The sequence below is a fragment of the Oncorhynchus nerka genome, linkage group LG11 (genome assembly GCF_034236695.1).
Source record: "Oncorhynchus nerka isolate Pitt River linkage group LG11, Oner_Uvic_2.0, whole genome shotgun sequence".
Taxonomy (NCBI): Eukaryota; Metazoa; Chordata; class Actinopteri; order Salmoniformes; family Salmonidae; genus Oncorhynchus; species Oncorhynchus nerka.
In genome coordinates this window covers 69,909,592-69,934,093 of record NC_088406.1, presented here as the reverse complement: position 1 = coordinate 69,934,093, position 24,502 = coordinate 69,909,592, and the positions used below count along the sequence as shown (strand labels likewise).

General features: G+C 43.3%; 1 protein-coding gene across 1 annotated transcript in view; it reads right to left on the bottom strand.

The window, feature by feature from the left end:
• Positions 1–24,502, bottom strand: part of glra3 (glycine receptor, alpha 3) — a 69,462-nt gene that overhangs the window by 5,928 nt on the left and 39,032 nt on the right. Inside the window, exon 7 of the mRNA XM_065024107.1 lies at positions 4,568–4,782. Coding sequence (XP_064880179.1) covers positions 4,568–4,782 — 215 coding nt within the window. The remainder of the gene's footprint in view (positions 1–4,567; positions 4,783–24,502) is intronic.

Sequence of the window (24,502 nt, the reverse complement as noted above, 5' to 3'; positions counted from 1 at the left end):
TCACAGACACACAGTCAGAGAGCAGAGACAGACCGACAGGCGGAGACAAAGTCACAGTCACACAGTCAGAGAGCAGAGACAGACAGACAGACGGAGACAAAGTCACAGTCACACAGTCAGAGAGCAGAGACAGACAGACAGACGGAGACAAAGTCACAGTCAGAGAGCAGAGACAGACAGACAGACAGACAGACAGACAGACAGACAGACAGACAGACAGACAGACAGACAGACAGACAGAGACAAAGTCACAGTCAGAGAGCAGAGACAGACCGAGAGACAGAGACAAAGTCACAGTCACACAGTCAGAGAGCAGAGACAGACAGACCGACAGACAGACGGAGACAAAGTCACAGTTACACAGTCAGAGAGCAGAGACAGACAGACAGACGGAGACAAAGTCACAGTCACACAGTCAGAGAGCAGAGACAGACCGACAGACAGACAGACGGAGACAAAGTCACAGTCACACAGTCAGAGAGCAGAGACAGACTGACAGACAGACAGACAGACGGAGACAAAGTCACAGTTACACAGTCAGAGAGCAGAGACAGGCAGACAGACGGAGACAAAGTCACAGTTACACAGTCAGAGAGCAGAGACAGACTGACAGACGGAGACAAAGTCACAGTCACACAGTCAGAGAGCAGAGACAGACAGACAGACGGAGACAAAGTCACAGACACACAGTCAGAGAGCAGAGACAGACCGACAGGCGGAGACAAAGTCACAGACACACAGTCAGAGAGCAGAGACAGACAGACAGACGGAGACAAAGTCACAGTCACACAGTCAGAGAGCAGAGACAGACAGACAGACGGAGACAAAGTCACAGTCACACAGTCAGAGAGCAGAGACAGACAGACAGACGGAGACAAAGTCACAGACACACAGTCAGAGAGCAGAGACAGACCGACAGGCGGAGACAAAGTCACAGTCACACAGTCAGAGAGCAGAGACAGACAGACAGACGGAGACAAAGTCACAGTCACACAGTCAGAGAGCAGAGACAGACAGACAGACGGAGACAAAGTCACAGTCAGAGAGCAGAGACAGACAGACAGACAGACAGACAGAGAGCAGAGACAGACAGACAGACGGAGACAAAGTCACAGTCACACAGTCAGAGAGCAGAGACAGACAGACAGACAGACAGACGGAGACAAAGTCACAGTCAGAGAGCAGAGACAGACCGAGAGACAGAGACAAAGTCACAGTCACACAGTCAGAGAGCAGAGACAGACAGACAGACGGAGACAAAGTCACAGTCAGAGAGCAGAGACAGACCAAGAGACAGATACAAAGTCACAGTCACACAGTCAGAGAGTAGAGACAGACTGACACACAGACAGACGGAGACAAAGTCACAGTCAGACAGTCAGAGAGCAGAGACAGACCGACAGACAGACGGAGACCACGTCACAGTCACACAGTCAGAGAGCAGAGACAGACAGACAGACGGAGACAAAGTCACAGTCAGACAGTCAGAGAGCAGAGACAGACCGACAGACAGACGGAGACCACGTCATAGTCAGACAGTCAGACAGACAGACAGACAGACGGAGACCATGTCACAGTCACACAGTCAGAGAGCAGAGACAGACAGACAGACAGACAGACAGACCGACAGACAGACGGAGACCACGTCATAGTCAGACAGACAGACAGACAGACAGAGACAGACAGACAGACAGACACACAGACAGACGGAGACAAAGTCACAGTCAGACAGTCAGAGAGCAGAGACAGACCGAGAGAGAGACTGAGACCACGTCATAGTCAGACAGTCAGACAGACAGACAGACGGAGACCATGTCACAGTCACACAGTCAGAGAGCAGAGACAGACAGACAGACAGACCGACAGACAGACGGAGACCACGTCATAGACAGACAGACAGACAGACGGAGACCACGTCATAGACAGACAGACAGACAGACAGACGGAGACCATGTCACAGTCACACAGTCAGAGAGCAGAGACAGACAGACAGACAGACAGACGGAGACCATGTCACAGTCACACAGTCAGAGAGCAGAGACAGACAGAGACAGACAGACAGACAGACAGACAGACAGACAGACAGACAGACAGACAGACAGACAGACAGACGGAGACCATGTCACAGTCACACAGTCAGAGAGCAGAGACAGACAGACAGACAGACAGACAGAGAGCAGAGACAGACAGACAGACGGAGACAAAGTCACAGTCAGAGAGCAGAGACAGACCGAGAGACAGAGACAAAGTCACAGTCACACAGTCAGAGAGCAGAGACAGACAGACAGACAGACAGACAGACGGAGACAAAGTCACAGTCAGAGAGCAGAGACAGACCGAGAGACAGAGACAAAGTCACAGTCACACAGTCAGAGAGCAGAGACAGACTGACACACAGACAGACGGAGACAAAGTCACAGTCAGACAGCAGAGACAGACCGACAGACAGACGGAGACCACGTCACAGTCACACAGTCAGAGAGCAGAGACAGACAGACAGACGGAGACAAAGTCACAGTCAGACAGTCAGAGAGCAGAGACAGACCGACAGACAGACGGAGACCACGTCATAGTCAGACAGTCAGACAGACAGACAGACAGACGGAGACCATGTCACAGTCACACAGTCAGAGAGCAGAGACAGACAGACAGACAGACAGACCGACAGACAGACGGAGACCACGTCATAGTCAGACAGACAGACAGACAGACAGACAGAGACAGACAGACAGACACACAGACAGACGGAGACAAAGTCACAGTCAGACAGTCAGAGAGCAGAGACAGACCGAGAGAGAGACTGAGACCACGTCATAGTCAGACAGTCAGACAGACAGACGGACGGAGACCATGTCACAGTCACACAGTCAGAGAGCAGAGACAGACAGACAGACAGACCGACAGACAGACGGAGACCACGTCATAGTCAGATAGACAGACAGACAGACGGAGACCATGTCACAGTCACACAGTCAGAGAGCAGAGACAGACAGACAGACAGAGAGACAGACAGACGGAGACCACGTCATAGACAGACAGACAGACAGACGGAGACCACGTCATAGACAGACAGACAGACAGACAGGAGACCATGTCACAGTCACACAGTCAGAGAGCAGAGACAGACAGACAGACAGACAGACAGACAGACAGACAGACGGAGACCATGTCACAGTCACACAGTCAGAGAGCAGAGACAGACCGACAGACGGAGACCAAGGAGTTGAGAGAATGAATAGTCTGACATTATCTGGCAGAATTTCATAGAATTTCATAGAATTTCAACTGTCTGGCCAAGTTTGCAGCTTGTTTTATGTTTTCATTTCACAGAGATTGGATTGATGCTGTTACATAATCTGGAGTATGTTAGGAGTGTATGAGAATACATAATACATGTATATATCAAATGTGTCATGGAGTATTTAGATGTTTTTAGCTGGATAGGTTGGAATAATGCTGTGAAATTGTGAAAATGATGATAATGCCCCGTTAGTGTAAGAGCTGTTTGAAAAGACCACCTGGAATTTCAGCCTGTTTTGGTGGGATGGTGTTATAGCATCTCTGGTGACATCACCAGGTGGTAAATGAGTTAATAGACCAATAAGAAAGAGAGTTCAAAGCCTCTCTTCCAATAACAGTTAGTTTTCAGTTTTCCCCCTCCCCACTCAGACCCACTCCCAGACAGTCCTAGCTAAACCCTTGCTTGAGAAATGGACCTTTGCTAAGAGGATATTCTTTTAATTGTTAACCCAGAAGTTTGATATCGGAGGTAACAGATGCATTGAACCTTTAACATTTAGTCTGTCATGATGTTACCGTTTTATCTTTCAAGGAGATCGATATGCAATCACTGATATCACGACGGTGTAAAAACGTCTTCTTGCTGAATGCTCAATTAAGTTACGTGACGGAACATTCCATTCATTACGCTGCATCATTCTTCAACACATACAGAACACTAAATACTACAAGGGTAAAGAGGACAAGTTAGGTCTTTTTATTTTATTTAGATTTATTTGAAATGTTAACCTTGACAGTAGTCTATGGCCCAGGAGAAAATTGTATCCTCGGTTTTACAGTATGTCTAAAAATACTGAACTTGTCATTTAAGTAAGTGCCAGTATTTTGTTCTTCTACATGGGCGAATACCAAACATATATACACAGGCCCTTTGGGAGGAGATGCATTAAACAGTACTGAGATGCTCCATATAGACAGAAAGTCTCTGAACACCAGCAGGGGCATTTAACATATAACTCAGAACATCTCTTATATATAAAATGTCTTCGGTAACTCTTTATACAGTCTATTTGAGATCATTTAGCTGTATAAACGATGCAACACGTTCAATCTCGTATGATCTCTGCAACACTGCGAGGCTCCGTTAAGCAAACAGGAAAAAGTCACCCTGTACCTAGACCATAAATCAACAACGGACAGTCAGTCCTGAAGGAGGGACACCTTTTTGCGCGAGCACCAGAGGTGATGCACACAGCACACTCTCCTGCCAACCCACACACACCCACTCACACTTTCACACACTCTGCCCCCCCCCCTCCCGACCCACCTTAGGTAGAGATGTTCTAGAACCGGAGCTCTGGGTGGTCATGGTGAGCACGGTGGTGATGCCCAGCGCCACCCTGGCGGGCGCGGCGTCCATGTTGATCCAGAAGGAGACCCAGGAGAGGATGACGATGAGGAGGCTGGGGATGTACATCTGGATCAGGTAGTAGCCCATCTGTCTCTCCAGGTGGAATCGCACCTCGATACACGTGAACTTCCCTGTGTGGAGGAGGAGGAGAGAGACAGAGGGGAGGAGAGCGACTGAGACAAGCGCCTATGTTTCCTTTGTTTCGTGTTAAAGTCTGCCTGAATAACATACTTGGAAACGTACCGTGGAAGTGTATAGGCAAGATGAGGCGTACTCCTTCGGAGACGATTAGGTTTCTCTGTCGACCATATCTTACAGACGTCAGCCTTCCCCCTCTCATACACACCGTATACTGCACATGTAAACAAGCCCACACACAAACTGCACACGTGGCTTCTCAGAAAATCTAAATTCTAGCAACTCATATAATATGCAAAAGCCCCGTGCTGTGGAGGAGTTGAAATCCATCTCCATGTAGTCGGTCCATGCAGCTGTGGTTATCTCGATGATCAAAGCTCAGTGCATGGGCCTCAGATGAAAATGTCATGCTCTCTGCCTTTGATGCGTCAACGTTTTGTCAGATCTCCCCACCATCACACACACACACACACACACACACACACACACACACACACACACACACACACACACACACACACCCAACCCTCAGCTCATAGGTTACCAGTGCCACGCTCAATATGGAAGTGGTCTGATGAGGCAGACGTCAGATATGTTCCGGTATCCAATAGCATTGAGGAGATTACCACATCAGTCACGGTTTTAATCAATAAGTGTATAGACGACGTCCCCACAGTTTTATTATTTGTAAAATTTGATTTCACCTTTATTTAATTAACCAGATAGGCCAGTTGAGAACAAGTTCTCATTTACAACTGCAACCTGACCAAGATAAAGCAAAACAGTGTGACACAAACAACAACACAGAGTTACACATGGAATAAACAAACATACAATAACACAATAGAAAAAGTATATATACAGTGTGTGCAAATGAGATAAGATTAGGGAGGTATGGCAATAAATAGGCCATAGTGGCGAAATAATTACAATTTAGCAATTAAACACTGGAGTGATATATGTGCAGAAGATGAATGTGCAAGTAGAGATACTGGGGTGCAAAGGAACAAAAAAATAATAATAATAACAGTATGGGGATGAGGTAGTTGGATGGGCTATTAACAGATGGGCTATGTACATGTGCAGTGATCTGTGAGCTGCTCTGACAGCTGGTGCTTAACGTTAGTGAGGGAGATATGAGTCGCCAGCTTCAGTGATTTTTGCAATTAGTTCCCGTCATTGGCAGCAGAGAACTGGAAGGAAAGGAGGCCAAAGGAGGAATTGGCTTTGAGGGTGACCAGTGAAATATACCTGCTGGAGCGCGTGCTATGGGTGGGTGCTGCTATGGTGACCAGTGACTATAAGAAGGTATCCATACCAAAAGAACATGAATTACAGGCAATATCCACGCTGGGCTAAAGGCTAGAGCTACCGCTTACAAAGAACGGGACACGGAGAAGGCCCAGACTTAGAAAGCCCGCTACCAGCTCTGACGAGACATCAAACATGAAAAAGGACAATATAGGAGGAAGGTGGAATCCTATTACACTGCTAGTGGCATGTGGCAGGGCTTGCAGATCATGACAGATTAGAAAGGGAAACCCAACTATGAGTTGCCCAGTGATGCAGATCTCCCAAACGTGCTAAATCCCTTTTATGCTCGCTTCGAAGATAACAACACTGAGTTTTGAGTGAAAGCCCCTGTTGTTCCGGATGACTGTGTGATCTCGCTCTTGGTGGCCGATGTGAATAAAAGTTTTAAACAGGTAAACACTCGCGAGGCCGCCGGGCCAGATGGAACACCAGGGTGCGCTCTCAAAGCATGCGAAGACCAGCTGGCAAGTGTCTTAATTGACATTCTCAATCTCTCCCTTGTCCCAGTCTGTAATTATGCTTGAAAGGCTGGTCATAACACACATCAACACCATCATCCCAGATACCTTACCCACTCCACTTCCTGACAGTCCGTCCCCAGGTGGTGAGGGTAGGCAACAACACCACTCCACGCTGACCCCGAATACCATTATCAAGTTTGTTGACGACACAACGGTGGTAGGCCTGATCACTGACGGCAATGAGACAGCCTTTAGGGAGGAGGTCAGAGACCTATCTGTGTGGCGCCAGGACAACAACCTCTCCCTCAACATCAGCAAGACCAAGGAGCTAATCGTGGACTACAGGAGAAAGAGGGGAGAGCACGCCCCCCCATCAACATCAACAGGGTTTTTGTGTAGCGGGTCAAGAGCTTCAAGGTCCTTGGCGTCCACTTCGCTTAGGACTTAACATGGTCCACACACACCCGCACACTCGTGAAGAGGGCACGACAGCATCTCTTCCACATCAGTAGGCTATAAGTAATACAGCTGCTCCATCAAGAGCATCTTGACTGGCTGCATCACCGCTCGGTATGGCAATAGCCCCGCCCTCGATCGCATGGCGCTAACGAGGGTGGTGCGGACAGCCCAATACAGCCCAATACATCACTGGGGTCGCGCTCCCTGCCTTCCAAGGCCTTAATATCAGGCGGTGTCAGAGGAAGGACCTTAGAGGAAGGACCGAAATATTGACTGTATCCATCCTGATACCTAGTCACTCATGTACATATCTACCTCTAATACCTTATTATTATTATTATTATTATTATTATCTCTGCTACCTCTGACAAACAATACCGGAGTATCGGCTCTCGGACCAACAGGCTCCGAGACAGCTTCTACCCTCGAGCCAAAAGACTGCTAAATAGCCATAGGAATGCTAAATAGCCATAGGAATGCTAAATAGCCATAGGAATGCTAAATATCTAATTAAATGGTTACCCAGACTATCTTGCACTGACTCTATGCACACTCACAAGACTATACATACACACTACTGTAAATAAACATCCACTCACACACTCACTCACACACACACACGCTGCTGCTTCTCTGTTCTTTCTGTTCTTTTTTTACTCGTATTATCATCTATCCTGATGCCTAGTCACTTTACCCTGCCTCCATGTACATATCTACCTCTAATACCTTATTATTATTATTATTATTATTATTATTATCCATCCTGATGCCTAGTCACTTTACCCTGCCTCCATGTACATATCTACCTCTAATACCTTATTATTATTATTATTATTATGCCTATGTACATATCTACCTCTAATACCTTATTATTATTATTATTATTATCTATCCTGATGCCTAGTCACTTTACCCTGCCTCCATGTACATATCTACCTCTAATACCTTATTATTATCTATCCTGATGCCTAGTCACTTTACCCTGCCTCCATGTACATATCTACCTCTAATACCTTATTATTATCTATCCTGATGCACTATGTCACTTTAATACCCTGCCTCTTTACATGTACATATCTACCTCTAATACCTTATTATTATCTATCCTGATGCCTAGTCACTTTACCCTGCCTCCATGTACATATCTACCTCTAATACTTATTATTATCTATCCTGATGCCTATTATTATGTACTATCTATCTAATACCTTATTATTATCCCTGATGCCTAGTGACTTTACCCTGCCTCCATGTACATATCTACCTCTAATACCTTATTATTACCCTGATATTACTTTACCCTGCCTCCATGTACATATCTACCTCTAATACCTTATTATTATCTATCCTGATACCTAGTCACTTTACCCTGCCTCCATGTACATATCTACCTCTAATACCTTATTATTATTATTATTATCCATCCTGATACCTAGTCACTTTACCCTGCCTCCATGTACATATCTACCTCTAATACCTTATTATTATTATTATTATCCATCCTGATACCTAGTCACTTTACCCTGCCTCCATGTACATATCTACCTCTAATACCTTATTATTATTATTATCTATCCTGATGCCTAGTCACTTTACCCTGCCTCCATGTACATATCTACCTCTAATACCTTATTATTATTATTATTATTCCTGATCCTAGTCCTTTACCCTGCCTCCATGTACATATCTACCTCTAATACCTTATTATTATCCATCCTGTCAGTCACTTTACCCTGCCTCCATGTAAATATCTACCTCTAATACCTTATTATTATTATTATTATTATCCATCCTGATACCTAGTCACTTTACCCTGCCTCCATGTACATATCTACCTCTAATATTATTATTATTATTATCCATTATTAGTTATTATTATTATTATTATTATTATTATTATCCATCCTGATACCTAGTCACTTTACCCTGCCTCCATGTACATATCTACCTCTAATACCTTATTATTATTATTATTATTATTATTATCCATCCTGATACCTAGTCACTTTACCCTGCCTCCATGTACATATCTACCTCTAATACCTTATTATTATTATTATTATTATTATTATCCATCCTGATACCTAGTATCCAATACCTGATACCTACCTCTAATACCTTATTATTATCCATCCTGATGCCTAGTCACTTTACCCTGCCTCCATGTACATATCTACCTCTAATACCTTATTATTATTATTATTATTATCCATCCTGATACCTAGTGACTTTACCCTGCCTCCATGTACATATCTACCTCTAATACCTTATTATTACTATTATCTATCCTGATGCCTAGTCACTTTACCCTGCCTCCATGTACATATCTACCTCTAATACCTTATTATTATTATTATTATTATTATTATTATCCATCCTGATGCCTAGTCACTTTACCCTGCCTCCATGTACATATCTACCTCTAATACCTTATTATTATGTACATATCTACCTTAATACCTTATTATTATTTCTAGTCATTAGCTGATACCTAGTCACTTTACCCTGCCTCCATGTACATATCTACCTCTAATACCTTATTATTACTATTATCTATCCTGATGCCTAGTCACTTTACCCTGCCTCCATGTACATATCTACCTCTAATAACTTATTATTATTATTATTATTATCCATCCTGATACCTAGTCACTTTACCCTGCCTCCATGTACATATCTACCTCTAATACCTTATTATTATTATCCATCCTGATACCTAGTGACTTTACCCTGCCTCCATGTACATATCTACCTCTAATACCTTATTATTATCTATCCTGATGCCCAGTCATTCACCCTGCCTCCAATACCTCGTACCTCTGCAGATTGATCTGGTACTGGTCCTCCCTGTATATAGCTTCATTCTTGTGTATTTGATTCATTTTGCATTGTAATTTATGCATTCGACACATGTGACAAATCATTTGACAGGATACATGGACACCCTTACTGACAGTTGTGGCTGCTTGGCGTGATGAATTGTTGTCTCTGCCCAATAATGTTTGTACCATGTCTTGTGCTGCTACCATGCTGGGCTGCTGTCATGTTGTGTTGCTACCATGTTGTTGTCATGTGTTGTTACCATGTTGTGTTGCTATCATGGTATGTTGTTGTCTTACAGCTCTCTTTATGTAGTGTTGTCTCTCTTGTCGTGATGTGTTTTGTCCTATATTGTATTTCGCATTTTTAATCCCAGCCCCACAGGAGGCCTTTTGGTAGGCCGTCATTGTAAATAAGAATTTGTTCTTATTAACTGACTTGCCTAGTTAAATAAAGGTTCAAAAATAAATACATAAAATAGGAGGTGAGTGGTCACTTTGCCCAAAGCACACCCCTGGCCCTGTACTCCTACATATGTGATCAGCACATGCACCCAATGCACTCTAGTAAACATATATATCCAACACACAAATTCTCTCAATTTACTAAAATGTATGTATATCCAATGGACTCAAATAAACATATGAACCCAATGCACTGAAATGAATGTATAGACTCAATGCACTGAAATGAATGTATAGACTCAATGCACTGAAATGAATGTATAGACTCAATGCACTGGAATGAATGTATAGACTCAATGCACTGGAATGAAGCCATTATTTCCATAAAGTAAACCTCTGACATTTAAGATAATGTATTGCAAAGGATTCCGCCAGCCTCAATGTTTCCCTTGAGAATAAATCCCTCTATAATAGTTGCTTCGAAAGGATGAAGTCAGTGGGGTTAGTGAGCAATACAATGCAACAACACACACAACTTTGAAGAAATGCCTTCCCTACTGTAGTGTTTGTTTACTGTAGCCTAACAGACGGGGGCATCATGCACCCCAAATATCTGAGGGGACACAAAGTACATTGGATGGCTGGTGGATGATCTGGAGGGGGACAAGGCCCCCCAGTCTGGGAGTTGGTGAATTTTGCACAAAAAAAAAACACATCCTGAAGACAGCGTTTTCCTGCAATTTACAGCCGCACTCATTATACTTAAAGGGATACTTTGGGATTTTGGCGATGAGTCGGCTCAAGAGGTATGCTTAGATATCTTTATCTACTTTGTCCGAGATAGATGAACTCATGGATGCCATTTTTATATCTCGGCATCCGGTAGGAAGGAAGTTAGAGGCAGTTTTAAGCGCCAATGCTAACTAGCATTAGTGCAATGACTGGAAGTCTATGGTATCTACTAGCATGCTAGCAGTTACCATAGACTTCGTCATTGCGTTAACGCGGCACTCAAAGACATAAAAACGGTATCCACGAGTTAATCTGACTCTGGAGAAGTAGATCGAGATATCTAAGCATACCTCTTGAGGTGTCTGTATCTAAATATGCTTCTCTACATCTCCGCTAAAATCTGGGTAAAATATTGAAAAGGGTGCGTGCTCAGTTCCCTCCTGTGCTCTCTGTTCACCCATGACTGCGTGGTCATACACGCCTCTAACTCGATCATCAAGTTTGCAGACGACACAACAGTAGTAGGCTTGATCACCAACAATGATGAGACAGCCTACGGTACAGGGAGGAGGTGAGGGCAATCGGAGTGTGGTGTCAGGAAAACAACCTCTCACTCAACATCAACAAAACAAAGGAGATGATTGTGGACTTCAGGAAACAACAGAGGGAGCACCCCCCTATCCACATCGACGGGACAGTAGTGGAGAGGGTAGTAAGTTTTAAGTTCCTCGGCGTACACATCACAGACAAACTGAAATGGTCCACGCACACAGACAGTGTGGTGAAGAAGGCGCAACACCCGATGTCACAGGAAGGCCAAAAAGATCATCAAGGACAACAGCCACCCGAGCCACTGCCTGTTCACAACGCTACCATCCAGAAGGCGAGGTCAGTACAGGTGCATCAAAGCTGGGACCGAGAGACTGAAAAACAGCTTCTATCTCAAGGCCATCAGACTGATAAACAGCCATCACTAACACAGAGAGGCTGCTGCTTGCATACAGACTTGAAATCATTGGCCACTCTAACAAATAAGAATAATTATGTTTACATATCTTGCATTACTCATCCCATATGTATATACTGTTATACCATCTACTGCATCTTGCCTATACCTCTCGGTCATTGCTCATCCATATATTTATATGTACATATTCTTATTCCATCCCTTTACTTAGATTTGTGTGTATTAGGTAGTTGTTGTGGAATTGTTGATATTGCTACACTGTCGGAACTACAAGCACAAGCATTCCGTTACACTCGCAATAACCATGTGTACGTGACCAATACAATTTGATTTGAAATGGGTGATGAACATCCACAAAATAATACATACCATACAAAACATATCATACATATCATACATATCATACATATCATACATATCATACATATCATACAAAACATATCATACATATCATACATATCATACAAAACATACCATACATATCATACAAAACATATCAAACATATCATACATATCATACATATCATACATACCATACATATCATACATACCATACAAAACATATCATACATATCATACATATCATACATATCATACATACCATACATATCATACATATCATACATATCATACATATCATACATATCATACAAAACATATCATACATATCATACATATCATACAAAACATACCATACATATCATACATATCATACATATCATACATACCATACAAAACATATCATACATATCATACATATCATACATATCATACATATCATACATACCATACATATCATACATATCATACATACCATACATATCATACATACCATACATATCATACATATCATACATATCATACATACCATACATATCATACATATCATACATATCATACATATCATACAAAACATATCATACATACCATATCATACATATCATACATATCATACATACCATACATATCATACATATCATACATATCATACATATCATACAAAACATATCATACATATCATACATACCATACATATCATACATATCATACATATCATACATACCATACATATCATACATATCATACATACCATACATATCATACATATCATACATATCATACATATCATACAAAACATATCATACATATCATACATATCATACATATCATACATACCATACAAAACATATCATACATATCATACATATCATACATATCATACAAAACATATCATACATATCATACATATCATACATATCATACATACCATACAAAACATATCATACATATCATACATATCATACATATCATACATATCATACATATCATACATATCATACAAAACATATCATACATATCATACATATCATACATATCATACATATCATACATATCATACTAATTTTAGTGTCTCGGATTTTCTTACAAAATAATACGAAATGCTCTAAGACCAGGTTGGTGTGTGCCGTCTGAGTGTGTATGTCCATCTGTGTGTGTATGTCCATCTGTGTGTGTATGTCCATCTGTGTGTGTATGTCCATCTGTGTGTGTCTGTTCTGGATCTTGACAGCACCTTGCCACTCACAGGGCATTAATTGTGACAAGTTGTCAGTGCAGGCCTTGGGGTGGACAATGGAGGAACAGTTTATTTAAACCAGTTTTGTAAAACAGACTTCATTGTACATGGACCGGATGGACAGAAAGAAAACTCACATTTTTTGTCTCTGGATTTCGGCTCATTTCAGGGATGGTTGACCCTTTGAATCGGAGGAGCGAGAAAATTTCCCATGATTAATTTTATTACATAAAATGTAATTGTCCATTAGCTAGGTTAACTTTGACTGTGTCCCAAATGGCACCCTATCCATTTTATAGTGCACTACTTTTGACCCAAGCTCTGGTCAGAAGATGTGCACCACATAGGGAATAGGTTCTTTTGGGACACGGCCTGCCTCACTGATATCTGTACCGAATAGATACCGTTATTCATTTCTCACACTAGGACTCTGTAGTCTCTTGAGGAATATACTGCAATAATTCTGAATGAATTCCATGGCCAGCTGGGTTTTCAGGGCCAAACGCCACGTGGCCCTTAATGCACTTCTCTAGTCCCACGAGTCACTGCTATAACCTCTACACCACATGACGCCGCCCTACAACAAAACACCCACAAACGGCTCCTTCTGCTCTCACTCACTCTCTGCTGGGTTCTAATCATATCAAATGTCTTCCTTTCCTTTCATCCTCTTCTCTGACTCTTTCTGCTCCACCGTTCCTTCTCTTTCTGGTCTAGGTCTCTGAGGGAGAGGAGGCATGCAGTAGAGATGTGTGTGTGTGCATGTGTGTGTGTGTGTGTGTCAGGCCATGTCTAGGCTTGACAGATCATGCAGCTTTAGTATTCTGATTATGGAATTCCAAACACGCTATATTCAAATGCCAGTATATATTCTACAAATGGTGGAATAGGCTACATATGATAGTAACACAACAACCACACCTGACGGCAGTAGCTAACTACTGTAGCAAACTAGCCAGCTAACCTCTGTGTCTAGCTAGCAAGCAACACTGAAGGGATTGCAAACGGGTTAGCAGAACTCTAGCCAAACCAAACATACTTTTAGCTAGCTGGATAGCTGGATAGCATTTCCTCCAACGTTATAATGAAAAGGTGCCTCTCGGTCCCAAAACACAAGTTTTCTGGAGACTTGTGGAAGGAGTGCTGATGACGTCGCCCACTGTATGCGCTTTCGGTAGCCTGACTGCGTCCAGACTGAGGAGGAATCCACACACAATGCAGCCCTGACCACCTCCTGAAGTAGACAGTCAGATCTGAACACAATCACACCACAAAGCCACTTTTGTGCGTCTAGACCCGTCTATTCAATGTGGTCTTCACATTCTGATAGCAGAAGTCGCATGTAAGTGTCAAGTGTAGACACAACCTCAGTGTACTGATGTGTGGTGTGTGTGTGCGTGCGCATGTACACATCTTACTCTCACTGTGAGTACCAAAAGCACTCTAAAGAATAGTAAACCAACAAAAATTCAGAGAAGTGGGGACATTTTGCCAGTCCTCACTTGTAAAAAAATGCTATTTTAAGGTTAGGTTTAAAATTAGGGTTAGGGGTGAGGTTTAGGGTTAGGCTTGGGAACTAGACGTTTGAATGGGAATCAATTGTAGGTCTCCACTGACTATACCAAACATTAAGAACACCTGCTCTTTCCATGACAGACTGACCAGGTGGACCCAGGTGAAATATATGATCCCTTATTGATGTAACTTGTTAAATTCACTTCAATCAGTGTAGATGAAGGGGAGAGATGGGTTAAAGAAGGATTTTTAAGCCTTGAGACAATTGAGACATGGATTGTGTATGTGTGCCATTCAGAGGGTGAATGGGCAAGACCAAAGATTAAAGTGCCTTTGAACAGAGTATGGTAGTAGGTGCCAGGCGCACCGTGTCAAGAACTGCAACACTGCTGGGTTTTTCACGCTCAACAGTTTCCCGTGTGTATAAAGAATGGTCCACCAACCAAAGGACATCAGGCCAACCTGACACAACATGGGCCAGCATCCCTGTGTATGGTAAGTGTCTGTCTGTATATGTATGTTTGCAATCACAACAAGCCAAGGAGTGCAGCCAGTCAGGCAGCTGGGAGGCTAGCGTGTAAGCCCCATAGAGCAGCGTTTCTTAAAGTATGGGCCGCGACCCAAATAACGTATAAATATTTCATTAATTACTGGATTTGATTTGGCCAAGTGCAACTGCGCTCTCGGCTCAGTGCGCTCTCTCCTTAGCAGCGCTCTCGGCTCAGTGCGCTCTCTCCTTAGCAGCGCTCTCGGCTCAGTGCGCTCTCTCCTTAGCAGCGCTCTCTGCTCAGTGCGCTCTCTCCTTAGCAGCGCTCTCTGCTCAGTGCGCTCTCTCCTTAGCAGCGCTCTCGGCTCAGTGCGCTCTCTCCTTGCAGCGCTCTTGGCTCAGTGGCTCTCTCCTTAGCAGCGCTCTCGGCTCAGTGCGCTCTCTCCTTAGCAGCGCTCTCGGCTCAGTGCGCTCTCTCCTTAGCAGCGCTCTTGGCTCAGTGCACTCTCTCCTTAGCAGCGCTCTCTGCTCAGTTTGGCAGCTGCGCCAGTAGGAGAGGGAGAGGTAGATGCCCTTGTGCTTCGCGGTTCACCGGATCTTTTTTTACAGTTTTCTTGAAGATAATTCCGCACGCTGCAGCGCTGTCGTTCAAGCCACTGACTTGTTATTTCCAGGTCGCCATCACTCACCGCTGTCAAGAAATGGACTCCTGCTAGAACTCACAAGTTTTGACTGAGCTCAATCGTCATGAAACGCAAATAGAAGCACAAGCATTTCGCTACACTCCCATTAACATCTGCTAACCATGTGTATGTGACAAATAAAATTTGATTTGATTTGATACAGTGTTGACTGTGCAGTGCAGAATGTGCTTCGAAAGTGGGAAAGTAAGTCAACTAACAAGACATTGTTGTCATTTTATAACAGGCGATGTTAAGCAGAAATAATGGAGTACTATCTCTCATAGTAGTAGATGTAAGTTTATCTTTCAAACAATCCCCTGGCCTTGTAACGTTACACAGCTAATAGCCAACGTTAGCCAAAGCAAGCTAACTAGCTACTGAGAGTGCAACCCTAAGAAACAGTACAGATGAAGATGAGAAATTCAGGCCTACTGTATATTTTACTGTAGAAATTCTTGTTGAAAACAAGTCTAGGTTGGAACTGTTGCCGTTAAAATACAAGTAATACTTTTTATTTTGAACGGGAATAAACTGATTGAAGCAAGATGCTTTTTGGGGCAAACACTCACAGAGTTATGGGTTGTTCATCTACAGCAGGAAGTGGTCTCCTGCCTGACTGAGAAAGCAGTAGATGTTCTGATCCAGTTTGGCACCACATACCTATGCAAGTCAGGGTTCTCAAGTACAGAAACAGTGTCAATGCTGAGCATGACTTCAGTGTTGTACTGTGAAAAACTGAGCCCAGAATAGACCTGCTGGTTGAAAACTTCAACCAGCCACACACCTCTCATTAGGACTGTGTGTGTGTGTTTTCTGGTCTACATCTGTGTGATGTGATCAATCAGTTTATTCCAGTTCAGAATAAAGAATATGTATTTTAACAGCGACAGTTCCAACCTAGACTTTCTATCAACTATAATTTCTACAGTAAGATGTACAGTAGGCCTGATCATTGTTTTATCTGTACTGTGACTGAGGTTTGCACGATCAAAAAGCCTGTGTGTGTGTGTGTGATGTGATCTGTTTATTCCAGTTCAGAATGAATTGTTGTGTTTAACAGCAACAGTTCTAACCTAGACAGGTATGTAAGAGTGTTGTTAATGGGGAAAAATAAACATGAAAAGATTTATGGGATTTTCATTATTTGTTTTTGCATATTTTTCTAGGCATAATGGCAATGAAATGTATCGATATTTACGTATAGTTGCACATTTTCTTAAGCTTGGGTCCCAGGAAAACACAGAATTTCTCATTTGAGTCCCAGGCTGAAAAAGTTTAAGAACCCATGCCATAGAGGATAACACTCCCATGCTGTACTGTAGTCACCAAGCATAAGTAGCCCCACTGCCTGCTCACACACACATAAACAGGACACACAGGAAGAAACCAAATAATAAACAGGAAGTGCTGCTGATTCTGCATCCTGATTGGCTTGGCTTGGCCGGTTTTGATGCCTACCCTCGAATTGCGTGGGTCAATGCCCCTGTGACACCAGCGTGGAGACCCTGTGGCCAGTCAGTTTGATTGACAAGGCTGACTGGTATGCTATGCTAGCCTATAGAGAGTGTGGTCTATAAGCACGGAGCATTGAACCCATCAGTAGAGTACATTTTCTCCACTCTGTCTCCCTTTTCATAAACACATGTCACACTGGCATTCACCAGAGCCAGACAGAGCACAGCTGTTGCCTCAGTCAGCATCCTTCATGACTGGAAAGAATGGAGGAAGTTGGCCTTGGAGTTTAAATGGAAGCTGTGGGGAAACAACGTCTCTCTGGTTGGCTTGGGAGAGTGGTTCAGGCAAACAAGAAGAGCATTGACGCAGAGGTGTTGAAGAAGAATAGAAAGATGGGCTGTATACTGTACAGCAAGTCTGCATTCTGGTGCTCTGAGAACACATGTTTGCCATAGGTTAACGGAGTGAATTTTTATTTATTTAACCTTTATTTAACTAGGCAAGTCAGTTTAACTAGGCGAGTGAATCTAATATGGAAGTTAACTTCACAGAGAGTAAAATGACCTATAGCCAATGTTATTCATCTCCATCATCTCTCATTAAGGATAATGCATGACTGTGTCTAATCTTTCCATCAATCAGATCCACAGCACTTCAGAAGCTCGTTCAGTTAACTGCAATATTACAGTAAATGAGGCCATGGGCAGACAAGGCCATCACAGATCAATGGGCCAAATCAGTGTGTGTGTGTGCGCTCGAACGCTGCCTGCAGTGCGCTCGACACTATCATGTGCGTATGTGCCTGTGTGAGTGCCTCCGTCCATGCGTGGCTGTGTGTGTGACCCCAGCCATGCCATCTCCTCTGAGCTGATTGACAGAGTGTCCATCTCTCCAGAGTGACCCAGTGAATTATTGATCTCCTGCGGGATAAATTGTACACACCGTCTGGACACAAAGTCGATGCCAATAAAGCAGAAAGAACACGAACACACACACACGAACACACACACACACACACACACACACACACACACACACAGAGAGAGAGAGTATGGATCTCAATCAAGCAGAAACAAAAGCCTGTTTGGAGACACCCTATAGGTGTAATGGACTTTGATAAATGACTTTCATGTCTGTGGATGTAAGTTGAGCACCACGGCTTCAGAAACAGCTGTGGAGTTGAATTATGTACAATAAACTTAAACTGTACATATTCTGTGTAAATAAACAAATACACTGAGTGTATAAAACATTAGGAACACCTTCCTAATATTGAGGTGAGCACCCACCCTGCACTCCCTTTTGCCCTCAGAACAGCCTCAATTCTTCGGGTTATGGACTCTACAAGGTGTTGAAAGCGTTCCACAGATGCTGGCCCATGTTGACTCCAATGCTTCCCACAGTTGTGTCAAGTTGCCTGGATGTCCTTTGGGTGGTGGACCATTCTTGATACACACGGGAAATTGTTGTGTGTGGAAAAACCCAGCAGCGTTGCAGTTCTTGACACCCTCAAACCTGTGCGCCTGGCACCTACTACCATACCGAGTTCAAAGGCACTTAAATCTATTGTCTTGCCCATTCATCCTCTGAATAGCACACATACAAATCTGAAATTCTGATTATTGTGTAACTGCTCTTTCAGATTGTAATGGGAACCTGGCAAAATTCTGGAAAACTGTCAAATCCCTGGAGAGTTCTACCTCCTCTCTGCCACAACAAATTAATTCACTGGCCTCATTATGGGGAAAAAATCCATAATTGATGCATTTAATCACCATTTTATTTAAGTGGGCTATCTCTTTGAAATAACTTCTAAGCCCATTCACTATTATATTGGTCTGGATGCTGAAAAGGGAAACTTGCTGAATAATCAGATAATTTATAGTCAAAGCTTTTCTTTTAGGCCATTTACAGAAAAAGAATACCTGGATATTTTGCTGGCAATAGATAACAAAAATCCACAGGAGCCGACCAATTGGATATTTTTCCCCCCTACAATGTAGAAAATAGTATGAGTAGGTGTGTCTACACTTTTGACTGGTACTGTATATATCTCATACAGGGCACATTTGAAAAAGAGACCTAGGTCTTCCCTGTCCAAATAAAGGTTAAATAAAAAATAAGCATACACAATCCATGTCTCAATTGTCTCAAGGCTTAAAAATCCTTCTTTAACCAGTCTCCTCCCCTTCATCTCCACTGATTGAAGTGGATTTAACAAGTGACATCAAATAAGGGATCATAGTTTTCACCTGGATTCACCTGGTCAGTCTGTGTCATGGAAAGAGCAGGTGTTCCTAATGCTTTGAACATTAACTGTTCACAGCCATTAACTGTTCACAGCCATTAACTGTTCACAGCCATTAACTGTTCACAGCCATTAACTGTTCACAGCCATTAACTGTTCACAGCCATTAACTGTTCACAGCCATTAACTGTTCACAACCATTAACTGTTCACAACCATTAACTGTTCACAGCCATTAACTGTTCACAGCCATTAACTGTTCACAGCCATTAACTGTTCACAGCCATTAACTGTTCACAGCCATTAACTGTTCATTTAACTGTTCACAGCCATTAACTGTTCACAGCCATTAACTGTTCACAGCCATTAACTGTTCACAACCATTAACTGTTCACAGCCATTAACTGTTCACAGCCATCACAGTGTAACCAAACAAACATGGCAGGGCTCCAATGCTTGGCACCAAAACACAACCACCACACACGGCTTCTGCAGCACTACCTCGGCACCCCCTCCTCTCGCTTGGTGAAAGATCTAATGTTTTGTCTCTGCTGACTAGACTGACACGTTTCCACTGCCGATGATCAACCATCTGCAGCAGACGGTGTTCAACCGACAATAGTGAGTTGAGCTCCATAGAAACAGAAGTATCACTCATCACAGAACGTCAACATGAATGGGAATATCAGTTCTAGTAATCATGGATCTAGAATTAAAACCTTGTTAGAACCGTAGGAAATCATCACTGACTGCATACCAGGGCCTCAGCAACGATCTAGGATATCACCCCCACTACCATCCGTTACATCTATTTATTTGCCAGATATCCTTTTAAAAAGATTATGAGACAGAGAGAGGGAGATGATTCTACCCTGGATATAATTGACAACATTAACAGATGCCGGGGGAGGGATGGCAGGGTCCAAGCGCTCCACTCCCATAGCAGCGAAGGGAAAAACAAACAAGCAAAACAAACCTAACATGAATAAATCCGAAACCAAAACAAACGTTGAGGGATTTGTGACATTGGTTGTCATGATTCGTCATCACAGGATGACACACAACCTCCGTTACACCGTTAAAGAGGAGAACATTCCCTTAGATTGAATGACAAGTACGTTTAATCCTTTTTGTACGCTGCGTCTGCAACCATAGAGGAAAATAATGCAAAAACACCCTCATATCTAACCCATACATTTATTCAGATCAGAGCCACTTATAAATCAGTACATTCAACTAGATGAACAACCACAGGCTATCAATCCCTGCAGGCTCTTCAAAAGACCTGCTTTACATCTGTCTCTCCACTTTCTTATTAGCCACTTCAGTGAGCTTTACCCAGGGTTCATAGGGAGCTCAGGGCCCATGCTACTCCAGATACAGATGTTGGATCTTAATTTGACCAGGATTGTGGTCAAGCAATGCAGGTGTAGAAGCCTCTGGAGAATGACGTCTGGGTTGTGTTCACTAGGGCAAGCCAAGGCAAAACCTTTTTCAATGGTTTGCAACGGTAGGTGGTGTATGTTTTTGCCAAGGTCACTACTGTTACTGTACCAGACAGATCTAAGTGCATTTAGTTTGATCTAACACTCAGATAATGGTATTTAACATAGTTCTCCTGAACAACACATTTCCTCCATTCTGAACAACACATTTCCTCCATTCTGAACCCAACCTGAACATCAGTTGTCTGGTATGTGGTATTTTCCTTAAATCAGTTATGCAGGGCTCTGTGCATCGCCATCAACTGGTCCAATCAATAGGTGTTTTTCAAGCCCTGATTCAACTATAGCGAAAAGGGTTGTGGAAGGGCACCAACAGGAATGTGTTTGACAGACGGTTGGTTGCCCCATGGGACCTCAGCATGACCTACCTGGGACCTCCTGTCAATGAAATTCAGTCAATAAGGCTCTCCCTCTTTCTCTCTTAGTAACAACAGGGCATTTGGAAAGTATTCAGACACCTTGAATACGTTACAGCCTTATTCTAAAATTGATTATATAAAACAATTTCTGCAGCAATCTATATACAATACCCCATAATGTCAAAGCAAAAATAGTTTACTTGATTTTTGCCCAAATTTATTACAAAAAAAAACAGAAATACCTTACTTACATAAGTATTCAGACCCTTTGCTATGAGACTTGAAATTGATCTCAGGAGCATCCTGTTTCCATTGATCATCCTTGAGATGCTTCTACAACTTGGAGTCCACCTGTGGTAAATTCAATTGATTGGACATGATTTGGAATGGCACACACCTGTCTATATAAAGGTCCCACAGTTGACAGTACATGTCAGCGCAAAAACCAAGCCAATGAGGTTGAAGGAATTGTCCGTAGAGCTCCAAGACAAGATTGTGTCGAGGCACAGATCTGGGGAAGGGTACCAAAAAATGTCTGCAGCATTGAAGGTCCCCAAGAACAGTGACCTCCATCATTCTTAAATAGAAGAAGTTTGGAACCACCAAGACTCTTCCCCGAGCTGAGCAATCGTGGGAGAAGGGCCTTAGTCAGGGAGGTAACCAAGAACCCGACGGTCACTCTGACAGAGCTCTAGAGTTCCTCTGTGGAGATGGGAGAACCTTCCAGAAGGACAACCATCTCTGCAGCACTCTACCAATCAGGCCTTTATGGTAGAGTAGCCAGACAGAAGCCACTCCTCAGTAAAAGGCACATGACAGCCCATTTGGAGTTTGCCAAAAGGCACCTAAAGACTTTCAGACCATGACAAACAAGATTCTCTGGTTTGATGAAACCTAGATTGAACTCTTTAGCCTGAATGCTAATCTGGAGGAAACCTGGCACAATCCCGAAAGTGAAGCATGAGGGTAGCAGCATCATACTGTGGGGATGTTTTTCAGCAGTAGGGACTGAAAGACTAGTCAGCATTGAGGCAAAAATGAACAGAGCAAAGTACAGAAAGATCCTTGCTGAAAACCTGCTCCAGAGCGCTCAGGACCTCAGACTGGGGCGAAGGTTCAACCTTCCAACAAAACAACAACCCTAAGCACACAGCCAAGACAACGCAGGTGTGGCTTTGGGACAAGTCTCTGAATGTCCTTGAGTGGCCCAGTCAGATGCCGAACTTGAACCCGATCTACCATCGCTGGAGAGACCTGAAAATAGCTTTAGAGGATCTGCAGAGAAGAATGGGAGAAACTCCCCAAATACTGGGTTGCCAAGCTTGTAATGTCATACCCAAGAAGACTCAAATCAAATCAAATGTTATTTGTCACATACACATGGTTAGCAGATGTTAATGTGAGTGTAGCGAAAAGCTTGTGCTTCCAGTTCCGACAGTGTAGTACTGTAATATCAACAAGTAATCTAACAATTACACAACAACTACCTTATACACACACATGCAAAGGGATGGAATGAGAATATGTACATATGAATATATGGGTGAGCGATGGCCGAGCGGCATAGGCAAGATGCAATAGATGGTATAAGATACAGCACATGAGATGAGTGATGTAAGATATGTAAACATTATTAAAGTGGTATTATTTAAAGTGACTAGTGATCCATTTATTAAAGTGGCAAAGGATTTCAAGTCTGTATGCAGGCAGTAGCCTCTCTGTGTTAGTGATGGCTGTTTAACAGTCTGAATGTCTTGAGATAGAAGCTGTTTTTTAGTCTCTCGGTCCCTGCTTTGATGCACCTGTACTGACCTCGCCTTCTGGATGGTAGCGGGTTGAACAGGCAGTGATTCGGGTGGTTGTTGCCCTTGATGATCTTTTTGGTCTTCCTGTGACATCGAGTGGTGTAGGTGTCCTGGTAGTTTGCCCCCGGTGATGTGTTGTGCAGACCGCACCACCCTCTGGAGAGCCCTGCGATTGACGGCGGTGCAGATTCTGTACTAGGTGGTGATGCAGCCTGACAGGATGCTCTCAATTGTGCATCTGTAAAAGTTTGTCAAGGTTTTAGGTGACAAGTCAAATGTCTTGTCACTCCCTGTAGGCTGTCTTGTAGTTGTTGGTAACAAGCCCACTGCTGTTGTGTCGTCTGAAAACTTGATGATTGACTTGGAGGTGTGTATGGCCATGCAGTCATGGGTGAACCGAGAGTACAGGAGTGGTCTGAGCACGCACCCTTGAGGGGCCCCAGTGTTGAGGATCAGCGAAGAGGAGATATTTCCTACCCTCACCACCAGGGGGCGGCCTGTCAGGAAGTCCAGGACCCAATTGCACAGGGCGGGGTTGAGATCCAGGGCCTCAAGCTTAATGATGAGCTTGGAGGTACTATGGTGTTGAATGCTGAGCTGTAGTCAATGAACAGCATTCTTACATAGGTATTCCTCTTGTCCAGATGGGATAGGGCAGTGTGCAGTGTGATGGCGATTGCATCGTCTGTGGACCTGTTGGGGCGTGATATCATCCTTGACTAGTCTCTCAAAGCACTTAATGATGACAGAAGTGAGTGTTACGGGGCAATAGACATTTAGTTCAGTTATCTTTTCCTTCTTTGGTACAGGAACAATGGTGAACAATGGTGAAGCATGTGGGAACAGCAGACTGGGATCGGGAGCGATTGAATATGTCTCTAAATACACCAGCCAGCTGGTCTGCGCATGCTCTGAGGACGTGGC